This window comes from Brienomyrus brachyistius, chromosome 15 (genome assembly GCF_023856365.1).
Source record: "Brienomyrus brachyistius isolate T26 chromosome 15, BBRACH_0.4, whole genome shotgun sequence".
In the NCBI taxonomy this organism is placed as follows: Eukaryota; Metazoa; Chordata; class Actinopteri; order Osteoglossiformes; family Mormyridae; genus Brienomyrus; species Brienomyrus brachyistius.
Window position 1 is genome coordinate 12,561,527 of NC_064547.1, and position 19,606 is coordinate 12,581,132.

The 19,606-nt window shown below is 42.5% G+C and overlaps 1 protein-coding gene across 2 annotated transcripts in view; it reads right to left on the reverse strand.

The window, feature by feature from the left end:
• Positions 1 to 18,806, reverse strand: part of vopp1 (VOPP1 WW domain binding protein) — a 46,895-nt gene extending 28,089 nt beyond the window's left edge. Inside the window, exons 1-2 of one of the 2 annotated variants that reach the window (XM_048976885.1) lie at positions 18,279 to 18,806; positions 8,307 to 8,365 (exon numbers count right to left, since the gene is read on the reverse strand). In XM_048976885.1, coding sequence (XP_048832842.1) covers positions 8,307 to 8,365; positions 18,279 to 18,329 — 110 coding nt within the window. In that variant the 5' untranslated portion in view covers positions 18,330 to 18,806. The remainder of the gene's footprint in view (positions 1 to 8,306; positions 8,366 to 18,278) is intronic. The other variant, XM_048976886.1, reaches the window with a different exon arrangement.
• Between the last annotated feature and the right edge of the window lie 800 nt (positions 18,807 to 19,606).

Consider the following 19,606-nt stretch of genomic DNA (forward strand, 5'->3'; position numbering starts at 1 on the left):
GGCCCCAGGCAGGCCGACGGACACTTGACTGAGGTACATACACCGGTCCCAGGGCTCGGGCCGCTGGTGCAGTGATGGGCAGGTAATTCAAAGGTGAACATCCTCTCAGTAAAACACGGCAGTGCTGGGGTATGATGTATCTGCAGTATTTTTCAGGAGCTCCACCCCCAGCACTCCAACCCAGATTTTTCTACCTCCAGTCTGATAAACCCAGCCTGGCTTGCTGGGGTGGGGGGCGCCAGCGATGAGGCTCGTCTAGGGTGCCACATGCTTCGACCGGCACCTTACTGCGCATGATATCTGTAGTGTGGATACACCCCCCTTCCCCATTCTGTAATGTTCAAGACCCTGCGTGTCACCCTGCTAAAACGGTGAATGGTTCCTTCCATGGGTCGAGAGGGCTTTTCCCACAGACTGAATATAAAAAAATTACATATATTTAGCAGTTGCTTGTATAAAAAGTGACACATATTTTTGCGAGAATGCAGAGTCAGAAAGCCCTAGGACCTATTAGGGGTTAAGGGCCTTGATCAAGGGTCCAACAGTGATATCACTCTGCCAACATTGGGAATTGAGCCGAAGACCTTTCTATCAGAAGCTTAGCATCTGAACCAGTGGAACCACTGGAGGTTAAGGGCCCAGCAGTGACCTTAACCCCAGGATTTGTAGGCACAGGCACAAAGTCCTAACTGGTTGAGTTACACACTGTTCCCACCAGAAAAAATAATAAGGGTCATGGAGCAGGGGGGGCCTGGAAGCGATCCCAGATAGCATAGGGCATAAGGCTAGTTGGGATGCCAACCCATTGCAGGCAAGAGACACACATGCAATGCACTATGGGATTTCAGAAAGGTAAACATGCCATATCCTCATTCACCTGCTTTCAAGACAATCAAACCAGGAGGAGTAATTTACTCAAATACATTTATCGGAGTAAACTGATTGCAGGAATTAATCCGCCGTATCAGGTCTCTCCAGCTGTTAATCACACGCTGTCGATTTGATCAACCCCCCCCAAGAGTGGCACTGAGGGCGAGGCAGCCTGTGCTAAAAGGACACGTGAATTTCCCCTTTGGAGGAAAACTGCATTCAATTGCATTGAAGACATTCCCTGAAATGCCAGGGGGCAAAATCTCAGACGAAACAGGAAGTAGAGGCTCCCTGACTGAACCGAGGGCACCAGCACTGATCTTAAAAGTGATCTTCAGCACAATTGTTGGCTGGCCTTCACCTTTCCTGGGCTCGTTTACTACACAGTGGAGGTCCCTGTTTCTCTGAGGCAACCTCTCCTCCTCCAGATGCAGGTGGACAAAAGCAGACAAGTCTGGTGACGGTGGGGTAGGGGTGACTGAGGGGGTGTCGCCTGGGAACTCTAAGCTTGGACAAGGGCCTGTCACCAACCATGGGGGGACGGTGTTAATGAAGTCCAGCTGAAAGGAACATTGCGGCTTCCGGAGGCTCCGGAGCTCATGCTGACTGCCACTGTTTTCGGATGACTGCTCCCGGCTGCGGAATGCTCGATCCGGGGAATTAAGTGACAGAGTCTCACACAGACTCTTTCCACCACTGGTGAGAGTTTATTTTAAAGTGCTGTCAGTAGTATGAGGAATGGGTGGCAATGGCGGGCAGGTGAGTGGGCCTCATTAAACACTCTTTCCACATGCGAGCTGCACACCGGCCCCATACTGTCACAGACCGACAGCTAAATAGCCAAGTGCAACTTCTGCTGCTTCTCCCCAGTGATGCCTCACTCCTTTGACTTTAGGCAGCATTTCGTCCTGAACGGTCAGGGAGACTTTACGTGTTATTTTCCCCAAAATGCATCAGTACGTTCTGACTGACGCAGACAAATTTGCAAATACAAACACTTGAAACCACCCGAGGAACCAAAATATTTGTGTCAAGATGAATAATGTAAAGATGAGCAGTCAGACACAAAAGGTACATGAATGTTCAAAAACCTCATTTAATAGATGAAGAAATTAAGTAAGGAATAATTCACACGGTCCGGAGTCAATTATTCCGCTTATACTACGGTTGCCACACCTCAAGACATCGATCAGATGATATATTTCAAGGGATTCGTCCGGTTTTTCTACTTAAATCGCTATTGTGAGTAGGATTATTTCTTCCGCATCTCATCCAACGACTCTTTTGCTAGTTCCAAAACGTCATTTTAAAGCTGGCAATGGAGGCTTGAGCCGTTGATAGCAGACTAATGCAGTTAATAATGAAGTTATTAGAAAGTGAGCGAGAGAGACAGAGACACAGAGAAAGAGAAACAGAGAGAGAGAGAGAGCTCGTATGAATTAGGCTACCTCTGTGTGTCCCTCAACAGTGTTCTGAAGCACCGTCTCTAAACTGTAAGTCTGCTTTAAGATGCAGCGCTGTTATTACCTCGCTAGTGAGAAATGTCATGTGTAGCCTTTAAGTTGGTACACTAGGCTAACTAATACTGCTGCAGCCCAGTTGTTGAAAGTTTCATATTCACCGTAAATATTAAAATTTACTTTCGGAAAATCGTCTGTCATGTTGTTTTTGTTAGTCCTGTGTGCTGTATAGGTACTGTATGCTAATTCCCGTTATTACAGTTAACTATGCGAAGTGATATGGAACTGTAATGCGGTCAAGAGAGCTACCTGGAACTACGTTCGCCGTGCGTTTATCTGAAAATAATTGCACACCTCAGAACGTTCGTCAGCCAATCAGATTCAAGCATTCAACGGTCCCGTAGTATAAGGGAATATAATTTATGACACATAGGTGTGGAGATCCGTGGTAGACTGGCGTGGCGCTTTACAAGCAATCTTCTACCTGAAGTACAGTTTCTGCTATAAATTGCAGATGTGCCGGGTGTGTGAAACATACTAAACTGACCCAGTGGAATAAACACCTTAAATTGCTGTGATTCACCAATAAAATCACTGTCCTGAAGCCTGCGGAACACTAATGCACCAGGTACATGAGTCATACAGAGGGTATGGCCATGTAGGTTAGAATGCTGTGTCTGTGATCGGAAGGTTGCAGGATTGAATCCCATGGTTGACAGAGTGAGTTTACTTTCAGGGGTCCTTGGCCTGGCTTTCTCAGAAGTGGGTAATCCTTTGAATAAAAGCATATGCTCAGGACATTTACACATAAACATGACCCTGCAATATGAGAACAGCTGCTATCACTTTCATATTCACCATGTTCCCTGTCATGAAGAATGAATTATACGTTTCTGAGGACAAGATGCTTGAACGTGACTCCATGGGCAGAGCATTGGATAAATGGCACCTCCATGGCTATAGAGAGTCTGCTGACTGCTTGTACATGCGGGCGACATCCCTGGCATGAATTTCGCTTTCTGCTCCCAGCACAGATCAGCTGCTTATGCGGCTTTAATTACTTGACGGCTCCGGTAGAGAGGGGTTCCGAGCCAAAAACGTTCGGTTACCATCCCGAGTGAAGACATGCCCATCCTCTTCATTGTCCAATGGCTCTAACCGACAAAGAGTCTTTTTTTGGAATCTGAACACCGAAGAAAGTAAACTTGATAGTTCTGATCTAAATTCATATTTTAAAAAATGCTTCTGACAGTTTCCCATATGCCTCAACCTTTAAATAAAATGCTTCGAGGTCATTTTCCCCTTCAAGCCTGTATTCATCTTTTTACATCCGCGATTCCTTTCCGATCAGCAAAGGGAAAGATGAAATCCATTTATTAAATTCCCTACAGAACACCGGGCCTCGGACACCCGCTTCCAATCTAATTTATTCGCGGGTGTTAAACAACACAAAGACCACAATTAGAAGTACGCTTTAAAGCCTCTGTACGGCTCAGGGGTAAAATTCTTATCTAAGACACAGCTACCTGCTGAGGAGGACGTGTCTGTGAACAGATCCAATCGTTATTCACAAAGTGAGTGTGGCTCCGTTAAATTTAATTTCACAGCAGGCATCGCAGATAGCTGATAGTATTTATTAGGCGAAATGAGTCTTACGGTATATCCTACGGATCTTTCGATGTTTTATCTAAATGAAGGTTAACAGATAAAAACATCTGGAAATAAGTCTGTTATATTCCGTTATTTTCACACCATCAGTAACCTGCTTGCTCTTATATTCTGCTTATACTCCTATGTACTAAATATTTCTCTGTGACTCTGTGTTACTCAGTACTTCATCAACGGAGAAAATTTCAGCCAATAGTGAGCGAGAGTTATGCATAGATACCATATGACTGGTTTGGCTTAGAGATACACAGTGGCAGACTCTCTGCCACAAAGTCTTGTAGCTTGAAGTGTGTAAAGACAGCAGACTGAGTGCAATGCATCAGTGCAGTGTACAGCACGCTGAAATGGGGCCTGGTCTGGATTACAGCACGAGCAGCTTGATGCAGAACTGGAAATTCCTGGAAATCACTAGAAGAAATAAATTGTGTTTTGTTGCAGTGTAGCCTAAGTTTTCATTCAAGATATGTTATATTTGCAATATCAACTGATTTGGAAGACAGTACAGCCTCTCCTCAGATTACGATGGGGTAACGTTCCGATAAACCATAAGGCATAATATCTTAAGCTGAAAATGCATTTTAATACAGTAAATTACTATACTGTACGTTGCTTTCCATACAAGTGGCAAACATATGAAAAGGTAGCGAGGCCTAATTGGTCCCTAACCACTGGATGTGCACATATTAGTTTTTAGCGGATAATTTGCCATGGTAAGAGGCCCTTGGGGCATTTGGAGGAGGTCCTGTCAGAGCAGTGATGGAAGAGCAGCAGTTCAACATAACTCAGCCCTGGATCACATGCCGGAGCCCCACGCTCCAGCTAAGTCAGCAGAGCTGGCGGCATGGGTCTCACTGCCAGCATAATCATCAGCAAAATAACATAACATTCAGGCGCCCTGTCGACTGAAGGTCAGCCGTGAAGGTGGGCATCCTGACTTTAAAACAGGCAGTGCTCTGGACACCCCGGAGAGCTGTCCACACCAGGCCACAGGCATGTAACGACAAGCTAATCAAATACCAGTCAAATGAAATTCTGGAGTAAGACCTTTTCAGATTCTCTGTGCATTGCTTCTTGCTGCCTCGGGGGGTGCTATTCACTAGGGCTGCCAATCCATATTTACCAACAAGCAGTTTAAAATAACTTCAAAAGGACTGAGTTTTAACACCTACTGCAACTGATCAATGGCTTCCTCAAAGAAATTTTAAACTACATGTACCACAATACATGTCTACCCTCCTTTGAGTCCAACAGCAAAACTTTTTGGAGACCAAAAAATATTTTGGCCCTTAAACACCATGCTACTGCGAGTATGTCTGTTGGTTCATAGGCTCCTTCTCACCACTGCACTGCAGTACCCTGACGTGACCCCTCCCACCCCAAATGCCTTGAGTGAAAGTCCCAGGGCTATGATTCAACCCTTCCTGCTGAAAGCAAGGCTAAGCTGTCACGAAACAGATACAACAAACATCCAAACCATAAATTTGTGTGGGGACCCCCAAGGATTTAAGGCCCCCTGTTGGCCACAAGCAGTCATTACCCTGGGGGGGGGACAACATGACAAACTCGCGTCTGGATACAACCCCTAACAGCAGCTATGCTGAGATCATTTCCCATGCATTATTTTGCTTTTTGCACAAATAGCCAAAGGAATGAAAGCACTGAGAATGACCTGTCCTTCAACTCCAAAATGGAGATGAAATGCTCACCTCACATAAATAGCTACAGAGGTTTCTACTGGATCCCTACCAATGCAAAATCAGATGAAATCCTTTCTGGAATGAAAAAGGCTACCAAACTGACAGCAGGGGGTGGGGAGACACAGATACGTCACAGAATCATCCAGAATCATGGAGTTTCACTCATATTCACACATGTTCTTTTACTCAAAGTAAGGTGGCGTAAAATGTTGGTGTTTGGTTTGAAACAGTGATAATAGGTTTTGATGATGATGATGAGAACCCTTTATTGCTGTTGCAATACACCATGTCACTAGTCACAAGTACCAGCGAAAAAACTGGAGTTAAAGGTCTTGCTCAAAGGCCCAACAGTGAAATCATTCAGCTGACCCAGGTATTTGAAATGGCAACGTCCTGATCACAGACACCATAACCCACTGAGCCACACCCCACCCCAGTACCCCAGCCTGCCATTTGATTATCCTTTATTTTTTTCCTCGCAGTTCAGCCCCAACCTGTTACTTCTTAATCCTGAAACTTTCTCAGATAAACTTACTCCTTGTTGCCAAGTTTCCAGGATGTGTGATTCTGCTTCCATCCGGGGAAAGAAATGTCAGTGGGATGTCAGTTGGCTTCTGGATAAACCTGATTTCGTTTGACTGACTGCACAGGAACAACTTAAGAACTTATCAGATTCTTTGTTCAATACCTTTGATAAATTGAAATCATTTAAGATGCAGGTGAATTTCCTAATAAAGTCTCATCATTCACACAGCAAAGAAAATCTTCCTCTTGTGAGGCAGCTGAAGGTAGGATACACTTGCAGTCTGCAAAAAATATACTCTCTGCAACTTGGCTGGATCAAGCCCAGAGAGATTTGGTGTTGTAGTTCCTTTGCTTGATCTGAACAATTCCAGTAAATTTCCCAGCCAAAAATTTGACTCGAATTGAATTGTTACCCACTGCAGATGTAAATATTGGTAAAATAATTATAGAAGCAAGGATAATAATAATTTGTGTACCAGAGCTGCCGGGGTCAGTTCTATTTAAACCTGTGAGTTGCTGATCTAGCATTCGTAGCTCAGGCAGGGAGGACTCTGCTAGCGACATGTGTGTGCTATAGGTCACAGGTTTCAGACGGTAAGCATTCAGAGATTCTCCCGGGACCTGGATAGCTGAGAGAGCCACCCACACCAAACGTTGAGGTGGATTCTGGAGTCCAGCAAAGGAGGTTGGCTGGCACAAGCCTCATTTCCCAACCACTTCCTATATTTATATTTTAGTTAAAAAGTTGATTAAGAACAGCAGCCAATCCCAGTGAAGATGAATGACATCAGGACGATGAACATGCCCACCCCGACTCATATCTCGATCTCTTATCCTCTGCTTTCCATCACGGCCATTTCAGGAGTCCTGCCTTCAATCATCGGCACATCACAATAGACAGGGGGCGTCGTAACCCGGACTGTCTTGCTTTGGCGCATAATACAAACGCCACCCACAGCGCTGTGTCTAGGGGCCATCTGTACCCGCTCTGAAAATGCCAGTCCTTCCCCTCAATTCAGCCACGCTGTAGTTTTCTTCTATTTAAAATTGGTTCCTGTGCAATAGACCACTGTCTGTCTCCTGGGGGGCCTCCATTCTCCATTCTCCCACGTAAAGCTCTTTCCAAACCTGGAATCTGCAGCCCCCTCCATCATTAATGGGGGTTCACATAAGAGGGCAGAATTTAATGGTGCGATCCCAGACCCACAACAATACCATCACATCCTTCATCCTGGCCACAGACCAGGGTTAGAAATTGGCAACATTATGTTATTGCTCTTTCAGGCAACACGAATCAGAGAGATTTCCTGTGAGGTGCTACCCTTCCATGAGGCCTTTGTAGCTCTTCCCAAAAGGGATTCAATCTGAACTGCATCTAATTATACTGGGAAAAAAAGAAAGAATGAGCTACTCAATAACTTCAAGCAATATGTCTTTATCTGTCTTATTTGCCCATTTACGATGGTGCCGAATAAATAATCGACCTGTAATAACAATCATTGTTTTACGGATGGTGGCATCCGACCACAGTGCTTGGACACGGTGCCTTCATGCGTGACTCATTGAGTGAATACGTATGTGTGCGACCGGCATGTGGAGAAGCCCAATGTGTGTTTGCCAAGAACACCTCAGGATCAATGCGATCCTCACTGAACAGGAGGTTTGTTCAGGGAAGATTCTGCAGGCCAGCAGCTCCTCCAGAGCACAAATTTAATTAATGCCCAAAAAAACGCCATGGCACCTTAGTCAAAATATTAGCTGGATCTTAGTATTTCTTACAGCTTTGTGAAAATGCTGACGGTGTACTTCACATGAGATGAGCGTGATTAATTCTGAAATTTATCTGGTTTTCTGTTTGTGATCATTTATTTCTATATATCAACTCACACTTGTCCTAGATTTAACTGGCAATCTTTGTTTACACAACAGGATCACTGTGCCTTTTTAAAACTAGTTTTCCTGTTCTAATTTGCCCAATTTACGGTCCATCCTTGGCCATTCAGGTTGAAAATAGACTTTCGGCTTGACATACTTTTGTTGATTTAAACAGAAAGACACTCAGCTTGCCTGTGAACCACATACTTACATAAAATATATGGGGTAGCCACCTTCAAAATACCAGCAATATTTCTTGGCTTCTATACACTGCAAGGCAAAAGGGGAGAGAAAAAGGAGATGAAGTTAATCCGTATGTCACATCAATGTCAGAAATCCTCAAACCAGTTTAGATGAAACTGGGCAGACTGGTGACATGTGTACACATGGGGACGCACAGGAACACTTGACATGCACAGCAAGCTACGGAAAAGTGCTCCATGCGTCGAGGTCCTCCACTGAAGTGCCGAAGATCTGGCCCAAACTCATTCAGCCCAACAAAGATCCCGTAAATATCCAGGGTGACCTGGGACCACTACACACTCTCAGCTACATTCTTTTTTATCAAAAGTAAAATCACAACACATATTTTGGTGGACTGGTGATTTTTGTTACACCCTGTGAGACAGGGCTAGCCAATCAGTGATCCCGTCCACACTAGTGTTTAACACCCAGCTAGCCTGAATAGCTGATGGGAAGTATCATTACCATCTAATGTGCCGTACTGAGCGTTCTGATAACCCTGTCTCTCGTCTCCTCGGCCTTGATCCTGCCCTGCCGATCCCGCCTTGCCGATCCCCCCCCTGCCGATCCCCCCCTTGAGGACTTGATCTCCTCAATAAAAGTCCAGTCTCCTGCCTTTGGGTCTGTGTGACAACCACAATTTAGAGCAGCTCTAAAATATGAATCTTGCAATCAAAACAAACACAAATTTATGCAGCTTAATAAATATGGAAAAAAAAATTATATTGAACATATTTAGAGTCAGTTTGATTCAGATACAATTGCAGGTATTTTTATATCTTTTTTGGGATTTTGGGTGCATTTGAGTTGAGTTATTTTGACCTAATAATGTGAAATAAACCCTTTTCACAATGAACATCCATTACCAGTTGAACGTACCTGTAATCATCATGTGCTGAATGGTGACTCTACACACCCAAGACCATGTCGTACTTGGAATGCTCTCATTGAAAAGCCATCAATGAATAGCAACTAATTTACACAAGTAGGAAAAAAACTCAAAGACTCGAAACACTGACAGTTATTCACACATAAATCCAAATCATATTTATAAATTCATAATAATATAGGATATCAATCACAGATTGCATTTTTTGTTTATCTCATGTAACATCTTTAGTAATTAAAGTAAGTTTTGTTAAATATGATCTTAATGACAGTGAAAATGTATTCATCTGATTGCACAAACTATTCTGTACTTATAAACACAAGCCAGTTTTGTGGATTGATATGCTCCTGTATGTCATAGAAAACTCATTCAAGAACACCAAAATGGTCACCATGTCGGCCTTTGCAAAAATGAACATACCAGTCTATGTATCAAGCTGCCCAACTTCTCTGTCTCTTCATCTGTATGCCTGGTTATATAACTGCCAATCTGACCTATTAACCTGTCTATCTGCTCGTCTATCCTTCACTTTCATTCACTCTGTATATCTATTAACCTATCTCTCTATTTATCCACTCTTCTTTCTATCAGTCTGTATCTCTCTGTATTTCACTATCTGATGTATCTGTCTATCAGTCTGTTCATCGATCAATGTGTCATTGAGTCCATCTTCTAGTTTTTGCATCTGTGTAACTGCCCAGGCCTATCAATCGATCACCTATCCATCTCCTTGTTGGTTACACTGAGCTGTCTCATGTTAGCGTCACCCTGAGGACCCAGTGCATCTGCCCCACACGTGAAGCTACGCTCTCACCTGCAGGCTTTTGCGAAAGCGCTGTTTACGGATTTTCTGCCACTGGGCCTCTGCTCTCCTCTGCTCCCAGCCTCATCATCAGTCCCTGTCATTTTAACGGAAGCCGGGTTACATGTAGTGGCCCAAGTCGCCAAGGGATACCATGTAAACGTAATATTATATGCGGGCAGGTCAGAGAAGGCGATCTGTTTCAGGCGAGCGTTTAATTTGCCTGAATGGCGACCAGCCGTATCCATGGTGATATTTTTACACCTTTACAGTTTCGCACTACCTTCCATTTATGTGGCTAGGAGTTCACTGCAGCTATTTAGATGAAGCATTTTACATTAGGGTAAAAACAGCATATGCTCAGAATTGAACATATAGCACTCTTCAAAGACCCCAGGGCTCCTTATTGAAAATGAACCACTCCACGGTCACATACGGGATCTGAAATTTCAGCTCTGTCTTCCTCTACATAGCAGGATGTAAATTTACATCCATTACCAACAGCAGGGAAGGAAAATACTATATATACAAGAAAAAAATAGCCAAGATATCTGCTTGGCGGTATGTTGTGTCACATACTTAAATTACACATCCATTTACCCATTTATAGTATATTGTGCTGTAAACGTTTAACTGTAAGGTGTTGTCAGCTGTGTAACACAATTTCAGCTTGCTGTACGCATAAAATCCTCATGATCCTTTTTTTATCTCATGAAACATTATTTTTTTTCCCAAGGAGATTAAAAAGAGCCCTTTATCTTTCATTGATGTGGCAAATCTCTCTCTCTCGTACTTCTTTATCATTTATCCAGTCGCAAGTTAATTTACCCTTGTCCATCTGAATAGGACACAAGAGTGCCGGCTTACCCATGATGCTCCTGACAGGAAAATAATGGCTTATAAACTTTGGCTATCAGATATCATATTCGCACAGGATGGAAATTAGGCCCAAGAGGAGTCACTCAAATCCATGGTGATTTTTAACAATTTTGCACCTCGTTGGACTTACGGTTATTAGTTTGCCAAGCAATTTAAGTGAATCGTACTGCCTAAAGGCAACAGTAACAGTGTTCCCTCCTGGGTCAGGCAGCCTTCAGACTAAAGATTCAGATCCATATTAACCTTTACATATTACATTCTCCTCAGATCAATAAGGTTTATGTAATCCAGTAGCATATAATTTGAAGGAACATTCCATGTGTGCTAAGCCCCCCTGATCTCTCCTGCAGCTCAACAAGTGGAGCATTGCACTAACAAAGGTTGTGGGTTCCAGTCCCTAGGGGCACACATAAACAGTAGGCCTTTATTAGAAGTTGCTTTGGATAAATGCATCGGACGAATACGTAAACAGAACATGAATGAGCATATTACCAACAGCAGGAAAATGCCTTGTAAGGGGCTGGGGATGAGGTCACTGGCCATCAGGATACAGATATATATAGACATTGTCTTATTCGCCCCCATTTACCTAGACCCCAGTTGGACGCTGCTAATCCTCCCCCACTACCCACTGCCAACATCCTGTTTGTTGTCCATACTCCGGATAGCCTCCCGCTATCTATAAAACGAGAACAGAAAACGACTTACACCACAGCTCATCCTTCCCCCAAGACAACATGGCCTTCACCAACCAACATGCAAATATAGCAGCCGCTTTGGTGAGTCACTTCTACGACTCGCATGTGTAATCATCTACCACCTGAGTCTCTGACAGGCATCTCCCGCGTCCTTGAAGAAAAAGCGCCTCATTTAAATACTTCGCTACTAATGGACTGATTTACATGCAGTCTACACTGAGCAAGGTCACGGCATGTGGACCCGAAGCATGGTGGCACATCACCCTCTCACTGCACCCGGCTGTGAGCGACTGCCGTTCAGCTGTAACTGTGTCAAGCTGTTATCCTTCCAGGTTCAAAGATGACCATAAAACCAGTGCCCCACCCCCAAAACACCCCCCTTGAATCTCTTTCACAAGTGATTAGCCAGGACCTTGACAGGAAATAGCAGAATAGTTATAATTTTTTAGGAAATGGCTTTGATCAAAAGTGAATCCCTGGTAGAGCAAGACATGATGGAGAGAAAAGACTGAAACTCCCCAGATGCATGAACAACCACATCAACTCTGAACAAATAAATTATATACATGACTGTGTGAAAGCATGATGTCGGTGAAGGAATTCTTGCTAGTGATTTTTGTGTTATAAGGAATTAGCAAATGTTGTGATGTTAAATTATGTTTTTTTTCTGAGCAAGTACACACTGCCTTTTGAACTGCACTGTACATGGTATATACGTATATGTGATATGTGTGTAATCATATATAAATATTAAATATAAAAAATATTTCACAATTTTCAGTTTCACTCTTCACAATTTACAGGTATGCTTCTGTGTAAAATATACACTACTTTTTTGCAAACTCCAGTCTGGCTCTTACCTGGATCTTCATTGACTTTGGTCTTCATTCTTGCTTTTAGGAACCTGATATAAATTGTTCTAACAGTGCACTTCACACCACTTAATGTTTCCTGTTCCTTTTGAAGGTCACTTGAGGTCATCCTCCGATTCATGAGGCAGTGTCTGATAAGTTAACGGTCACCTGTGGCACTAGAATGTTGCTTTTGCCCTCTACCTGACTGGTTTTTGGTCATTCCCAGTGTCTCCTGCTTCTCTTTGTTCTTGGAAGTAGCCTGCCTTACAGTGTAGCCTTCTGCCAGCAGAAGCACGATATATACCACTATATATATATATATATATATATATATATATATATATATATATATATATGTGCAATTCCACATCTCACAACAACATAAATGCACATGGCTCCCTGGAGAAGCGTAGACATCACACCTCCACGCCTCATCATCAGCCAAGACGCCAGATGCAGATTCCATCCGACAGATGGAGAAAGGTCATCACGTCAGATGACATGTTCCCTCGTCGACAGCCACAGTGGGGGGGGACCTCTCCGTCATGGCTGGCTCGGGCACAATGGTGCCGGCTTTGTTTACAAGTGGTGGGCGCCGAAGACGCGCACAGGTTGTCACCGCCAGAGCGGGACACACGCAGGAGACGACAAAGGGACACCAGTCCCCCTGAGCTGCCGCTGGAAGAATGAACAATGGGAGGCAGTGGGTGCAGATGCTGAGCCAGAGTGCCCCCCGCTGGAGGCAAGGAGAACTGGTCATTGTGTCACCATGAGACAAATAATCTGGGTTTACACTGTCATCATAAAAATATATCCTTACATTTATCTATCTATCTATCTATCTATCTATCTATCTATCTATCTATATTATATATCTATATATCAGAACAGATTCCATCCGACAGATGAAGAAAGGTCATCATAAAAGTATATCATTTCATATCTTATATATATATATATATATATATATATATATATATATATACACATATATATTCCTGTCAATTCGTAGCATTCAAGTAGTAGTCAAGGTGTCGTTTAATGACCAAATATCAATTTTGGAGCTATAATAACCATATATACATCTTCTGAGTGCAGTGAACTGTGTTGAAATTAAATTTGCCAGTAACTGATTTCAGGCTCCTCTTCAATCATGATAAGCCACTTTTCAAGCTATATTAAACGCCCCACAACTCAACCCAGAGAGCGCCAATCACGCAATCAGACTTACGACTCTTAATAATGTATTTTATAATTAGCAATCAAAACACTCTTTTTAAGTACAGATAGTAATACATAATTACCAAACTCATATGATTGCTGCAAATAAACATATTAAAATCATACCAGATTACCGACTGGATCTCACAATAACACACGTACGAACACAGACACGCACACAAGTATCCATATGGAGGATGGAGAAAGTAGGGATTATGGAAGAGGCTGTCGCAACGCTTCAAATCCAGAACAAAAATAACATCTTTGTCTGTTAAATGTCTTTTTCAGAGCGACATCTTGTCTATTCAGATAACAGCATTTAAATCAATGTATTTAATCTGATTTGGCTTTCATTACTCAAGTGCTGAAGCGAAGCATTTCAGTTTGGCAGCCAGCAGATTCATTTCAGTGCCACGATTTCATTTCACGCTACAATGTCCTTCAGCAACAATACTGAACCAATGGTCCAGGCCACAGGGATGGTGACCCCGCCTACGGATTTTGATAATCCCGGAAGGATCGTTATCCAGTTCACTCTAGAACAGCCAGGCATACTAGCATCTTCATGTGGAGCGTTGCACGTGCGTGACAAGGCGGTCTACCAGGGAAACAGTAATTCACTCGAGTGGAGCCGTGGCTATAGGCGTCAGACAGGGGTGATGTGGGTTACGGGAAGCATGAGAAAACTCAGCTTCAGTACCCAAGCCATGCCTTAATAACTAGCTATCATTCATATCCCAGCATACTCGCTCATCCTTAGCTAACTGGTACACAATCCTTCTAAACAGATTAGGAGGAAATTTAAAGTAGAAAGAAAGTCGGTTCGCAACAGACTGAATAGATTTACCGAAACAAAAAGCCGTTTCTGAATTAGACATACAAAACTAACTTCGATTGTCATTAGATAGGCCTATTTACGTATGCTGTGCGTGTGATAGACACTTCATGGCACTCATACGTCATGGAAAATGTCAGGGAAACAGAGAGATGTCAATGCCATGTTTCTAAACAAACAAACAAACAAACAAACAAACAAACAAACAATGCCCGAATCTTGAGCCATGCTCAAAAATTTACACAACTCCCACATTCACTGCCATCCGCCTACCTCCGTCAGTTCTGTGGTAGATTATTATCTGAACAATCCAGCCCGAGTAGGCAAAGGCGGCATATTAGGAGGAATTGATCAATGAATTTGTCAAATGTTAAAACACAGTGGGACTCCCAAGAAAACTGCTAACAGAAGTTCAAAAGTTGCTGCTCGCTCCAGTAATGAGGCAGTTAGACTGAAGAATGATGTAAGATCATTTTAGAAATTAATGTAGCTGCAATGATTTAACTGTCCATAAACAGAAGTGTATGTAAAAACTCATGTAATTTCTGCTCATTTAGCCAACAAATTAATTTAATTCATATGGTGCAAGTCCTGTATCAACCCTGATCTATAGTTGCTATGCTTTCTGACTGAGTTACAGATTGAGGTTTTCAAGATAATGAGACAGAGCAGGTCGACTGTATCCGTAACGGACACACACACACATGTAAACAAAGCAAGCTGCTGCTAGCGGCACGCGCCACCATTCAGAGAAGAGCACAGACGTTGCAGGACACTAGGGTAAACATGAGCTACTGCTACTAACAAGGCGTCAGCCTGATGAACTTAACATCGGTGTTTCGGTAATGATAATTCAACAATGACGGTTGATGTTTGTTGGCTGGTAGAATATTGACTGCAGCAGAAACTGGAGATTACTAAGACACTGTGTTTTTCACACAGTCTATTGACAGGATGCTTTTAAAAAGTATTTACAGTAGGTTCCATACGACCTCAACGGTGCAACAATCGAAATTCCCATTAGTGCAACCGCATGCATAGCTCTCTTTAGTAACTTAATGTCCAAATGTACTTCCTGTTTCTTCCATAAATGGAATGGAAGGATTTGCAGTAGAAAGAAGACAAGGCTGGGAACCACACAGACCTTTCCTAAGGGCTGCTTTATGGAGTGTATGCTTTGTTTCTACCTAAGACCGATGCCTGTTTGTAACAATATAGACTATTGGGTTTCTGTTAGCTCATATAGTGATAATCACAGAGCACAGGAAGCTAAGCCTAGTTTGTATCAGTTTTGTGGGTTTGACTTTTAATTCTAACATTGTCCAGCACTGTCCAGATAGCGTGATGAAACCCCACATTTGCCCTTGCACAAAAATGATTATGTCGTGCAGCCTATTAAATAAACATGTGCTTCCTGCCCCTATGGCACTATCCAGTCTGCTTAAGCTCCAGGGTCCAGAGCAACAACGCTGCAAAACTGCATGGGGATTCTTAGCCTTTTCCAGAAAACATCAAACGCCGCGAAGCGTAATTTATAAACTCACAGCCGGGGTCAGAAGACACCTCTCTTGAAAGCCTTTTACAAACAGTAGTCATCTCCAGTATGCATTTTCCATAACCTCCTGTCCAATGCAGGGTAAATCGGTCTGTGGGAATCTCAGGGAACAAGCCAGGGTACTCCTTCAGTGGGGGATGTGAGGCCGTCTTTGGACACACTATAGGACACCACAATTTAGGAGGTCTTTTGCTTTCATTAGAACAATTATTTCATGATCAGACCAAATCTTCATTCAGTTACCCACCACTCTTCTAAAACCACACCTGGCAGCAGACTTAGAAACAGCAGCTCCTGATAGTCCTTGCTCTGCATATAGCATTTGGTGCTATATTTGGAGCACATATAAAGAAGAATTTCAATGGAAACTGAAAAAAAAAACCCCAAAGAGAACACAACGAAACAATTTGCCTGAGATAATGTTTTAATTTTGCCTTTGTCAAACACTGGTAGCACTGTGGGTTAACACCTGCCACACACTTCCAGGGCTGTGAGTTCGGATCCTACATTTGCTCTGAGTGTGTGGAACTTGCATGCTCTCCTTATACCCTGCAAGGTTTCCTGCTATAAACATCCAGTTAGGAGAATTGGTATGCTTCACCTGACCACTGTGAGAGCCCTGTAATTGACCAGTCTAAGGTGTACCATTGTAGAATGGGAAAGGTGCAAGCAGGAAAAGTAACAGCAGGATTATTAATAGCAGTAAGGCAAGACAGATAAGTAGAAACGCCATTGAGCAGTATCAAAAAAAGACTAAAGTACTTAATGTTACATTGTTAAAGACCCACCTTTTATTTCAAGCAGAGATAATATATGAGAGGAAGCTTTAAACAACTCATCTTGAAAACTACACCTCCACAAACACGGTAAATAACAAGACCTTAATATAGCTGCCTTAACAGCGACGTATCCTTGAAGAAGCTGGGAGTGTGAAAACAAAACTATACACCGCTCTGTTCATCCTGGCAGAAGTTGTTCGGTTACAAAGACAAATATAGAAAGATTAGCGCGCGTATCTATGCATAATGTTTTTTACCGAGAACTGTAACTAAGACAATAATAACTATCCTGTTAAATGATTAATAATTTATCTGCCTGAACCCATTTTAATAGTACATTTCATGGTAAGCTAAACAGTGAGAGTACCGCACAACTTCAACGCCCAGACTCCTCATCTTCCAAATACTGTACTGGAAAATGTACGCATTTTCTGTGTTGTCCCGTCTAATAATTGACTTGTATTCATATCTTGTGGCAGCTCTATATTTTCTTTTGTTAAGAGGCTGATGGCATTTTTGTTTCCTATGTTTTTGGTAGATCAAGGGAAGGAAGGGAAGTGAATGAAGTCATGAGAATGATATACTGTATAAAAACGTATACGGGAAAGGAAATGTGAGAATAATTCTTATTTGGTAAATGACAAATATGTGATCTTCATACGGAATTTTAAAATGAAATGCAAGCCGGCCACTTAGAGATCACCATAAGCGTGTCTTAAGCGGATCGTAATGTCGTAATGAAATTAAGGATGGTTACAAAGCAAGACTGCACATAATGTACATGACATCTTCCGACTGCATCTCCACTCCGCACTATATCGACTGTACGAGACCAATAGGCAACACAGTTCATTGTGCCCGTTGGGAAATAAGTGACAAATAACCTGAACGGTAACTTTATTGCAGTTTGGGGTCTTTTTCTTATTATGTTTTAATGATACGCCAGAGAGAGTTTCACGGAACTTTACGCAATTTCTCAGATTCACTGTTTTGTTTCTCTTAAATGCTGCTGTTGTGGTCTGCTGTTTAATCTCAATGCTCCACGAAAAAGCAATTGTCAGTCATGTATTGAATTTATTTTCTTTACACTGTAAAGAGTTTCATTGCCTGATGAACAAAGGGAATTGAGCATAGCCTACCGCCTGTAGAAAGAAAAGTATAAAGACAATCATTGCACAATACGGATCATGTCTTGTTATACATTTGGCCAAAAGCTTATAGCGGGATATGGAGCACGGCTTGTATAACAAACAAAAACCAAAAAGCAAGTGCATCGATACACAGCATACGATGCACAGCATACGACAGAGACATGCATGCATGTATTGTATAATTATACATTTAGATTTAGATTATGGATTAGAGTAAAATGCACAGCTGGGTAATACGGCTAGAAACATCTTCTAAAAAAGTAAATGTGTAACTTACCTCCGATAACAGCCAAACAGATAAAATAATTCCACACATTTGGTTTTTCATGTCTGTTATTATTCCTCAACTCCGCCGAAAGAGACACAAGTACGTGTGTGTCACAATGTTGATTTCATCTCCCCAAAAGGCGCAGCACACGGACGGTGAATCCGCGCCTATCCGTTCATGTTGGGCTTGTCTAAAACAGCCGGTGATCGGGCGGATAGTAGATGTTGAAGATTACCTTTCTGTTAAATATCACCGTAATGCCTGATTGCTTCTGCCTCTACCGTATCTACGGACGTCGGCAGGGTGCTCTCTTAGGGTATAAAACCGAAAGGATTGTTCATAGCCTCCCGTCCGCACAAAGACAAAGAAGATAAAGGGGAAATATCGATCAATGGTTTATTAGTCCGTGCTCGATTTCGTTGAAAATTATGGGTAAAAATCGGAAAGAAGAGCAGCGAGATTTCAGTCAAGGGACAGGGGGGTGACAAGGCGAAGGTGAACTCATCGGGAACTCCATGGGTGTGTGCATTGGGGCGCAATGAGCGTGTCAGCGGCCAGGGAGATCATGCCAATAAGGAAAAGGTGGGCACTGCATGGGCGATACCGGGAGATGGGTTAGGGCGTTAAAGTAACACCGCACGACATATATAAATATATATAAATATTATATATAAATCTGAATAGATGGAGTTTTTATACCAATGATAAAACAACGAATAGTGTTCTCAGTACCCAAACAGGAAATCTGATACAACTGGCAAACATCATAAGGACGAGTGTTACCCATATGTCATGAATCTGTATGAGAAATTTCTCTTGGGGGGATGAAATATGCGACAAAAACAATGGGCAAAAGATTCAGCAGTATTAGGTTATTTTGGTGCACAGGTGTACGGTATGTTGAAAGTGGTTTAATATATACGATTAATGCTGATTTCTTTATTTTTTAAACAAAAAGGCTTCCATTTGATAAAGCAACGTGGAGACAAGGAAAGCATGCATATTGAAAATGTTTAAATAACTAAAATGATTTTTTGCCACACATGAGATGCCCGTGACCATAGGACAAGCACAGATACCTTCAACCCCTGTTAGGAAAATTAGACCCTGATTACTGTTGAGGTTGTTTAAAAATATAAAACATATATTAGGCAACTCTTATAAACCTTACCTGTGTGGTGTAGTGCTGTCTTGGTAGGTAGATATATTGTTTTGCCGTATAATGGCGTGTACCCACTTCTGGTAATTATTAGGTGGGTATACAGTAATCAGCTTTTTTAGAAGCGGTATACCTGCATATACCCCACACCCCGACACACACACACACCTCTGCCCCT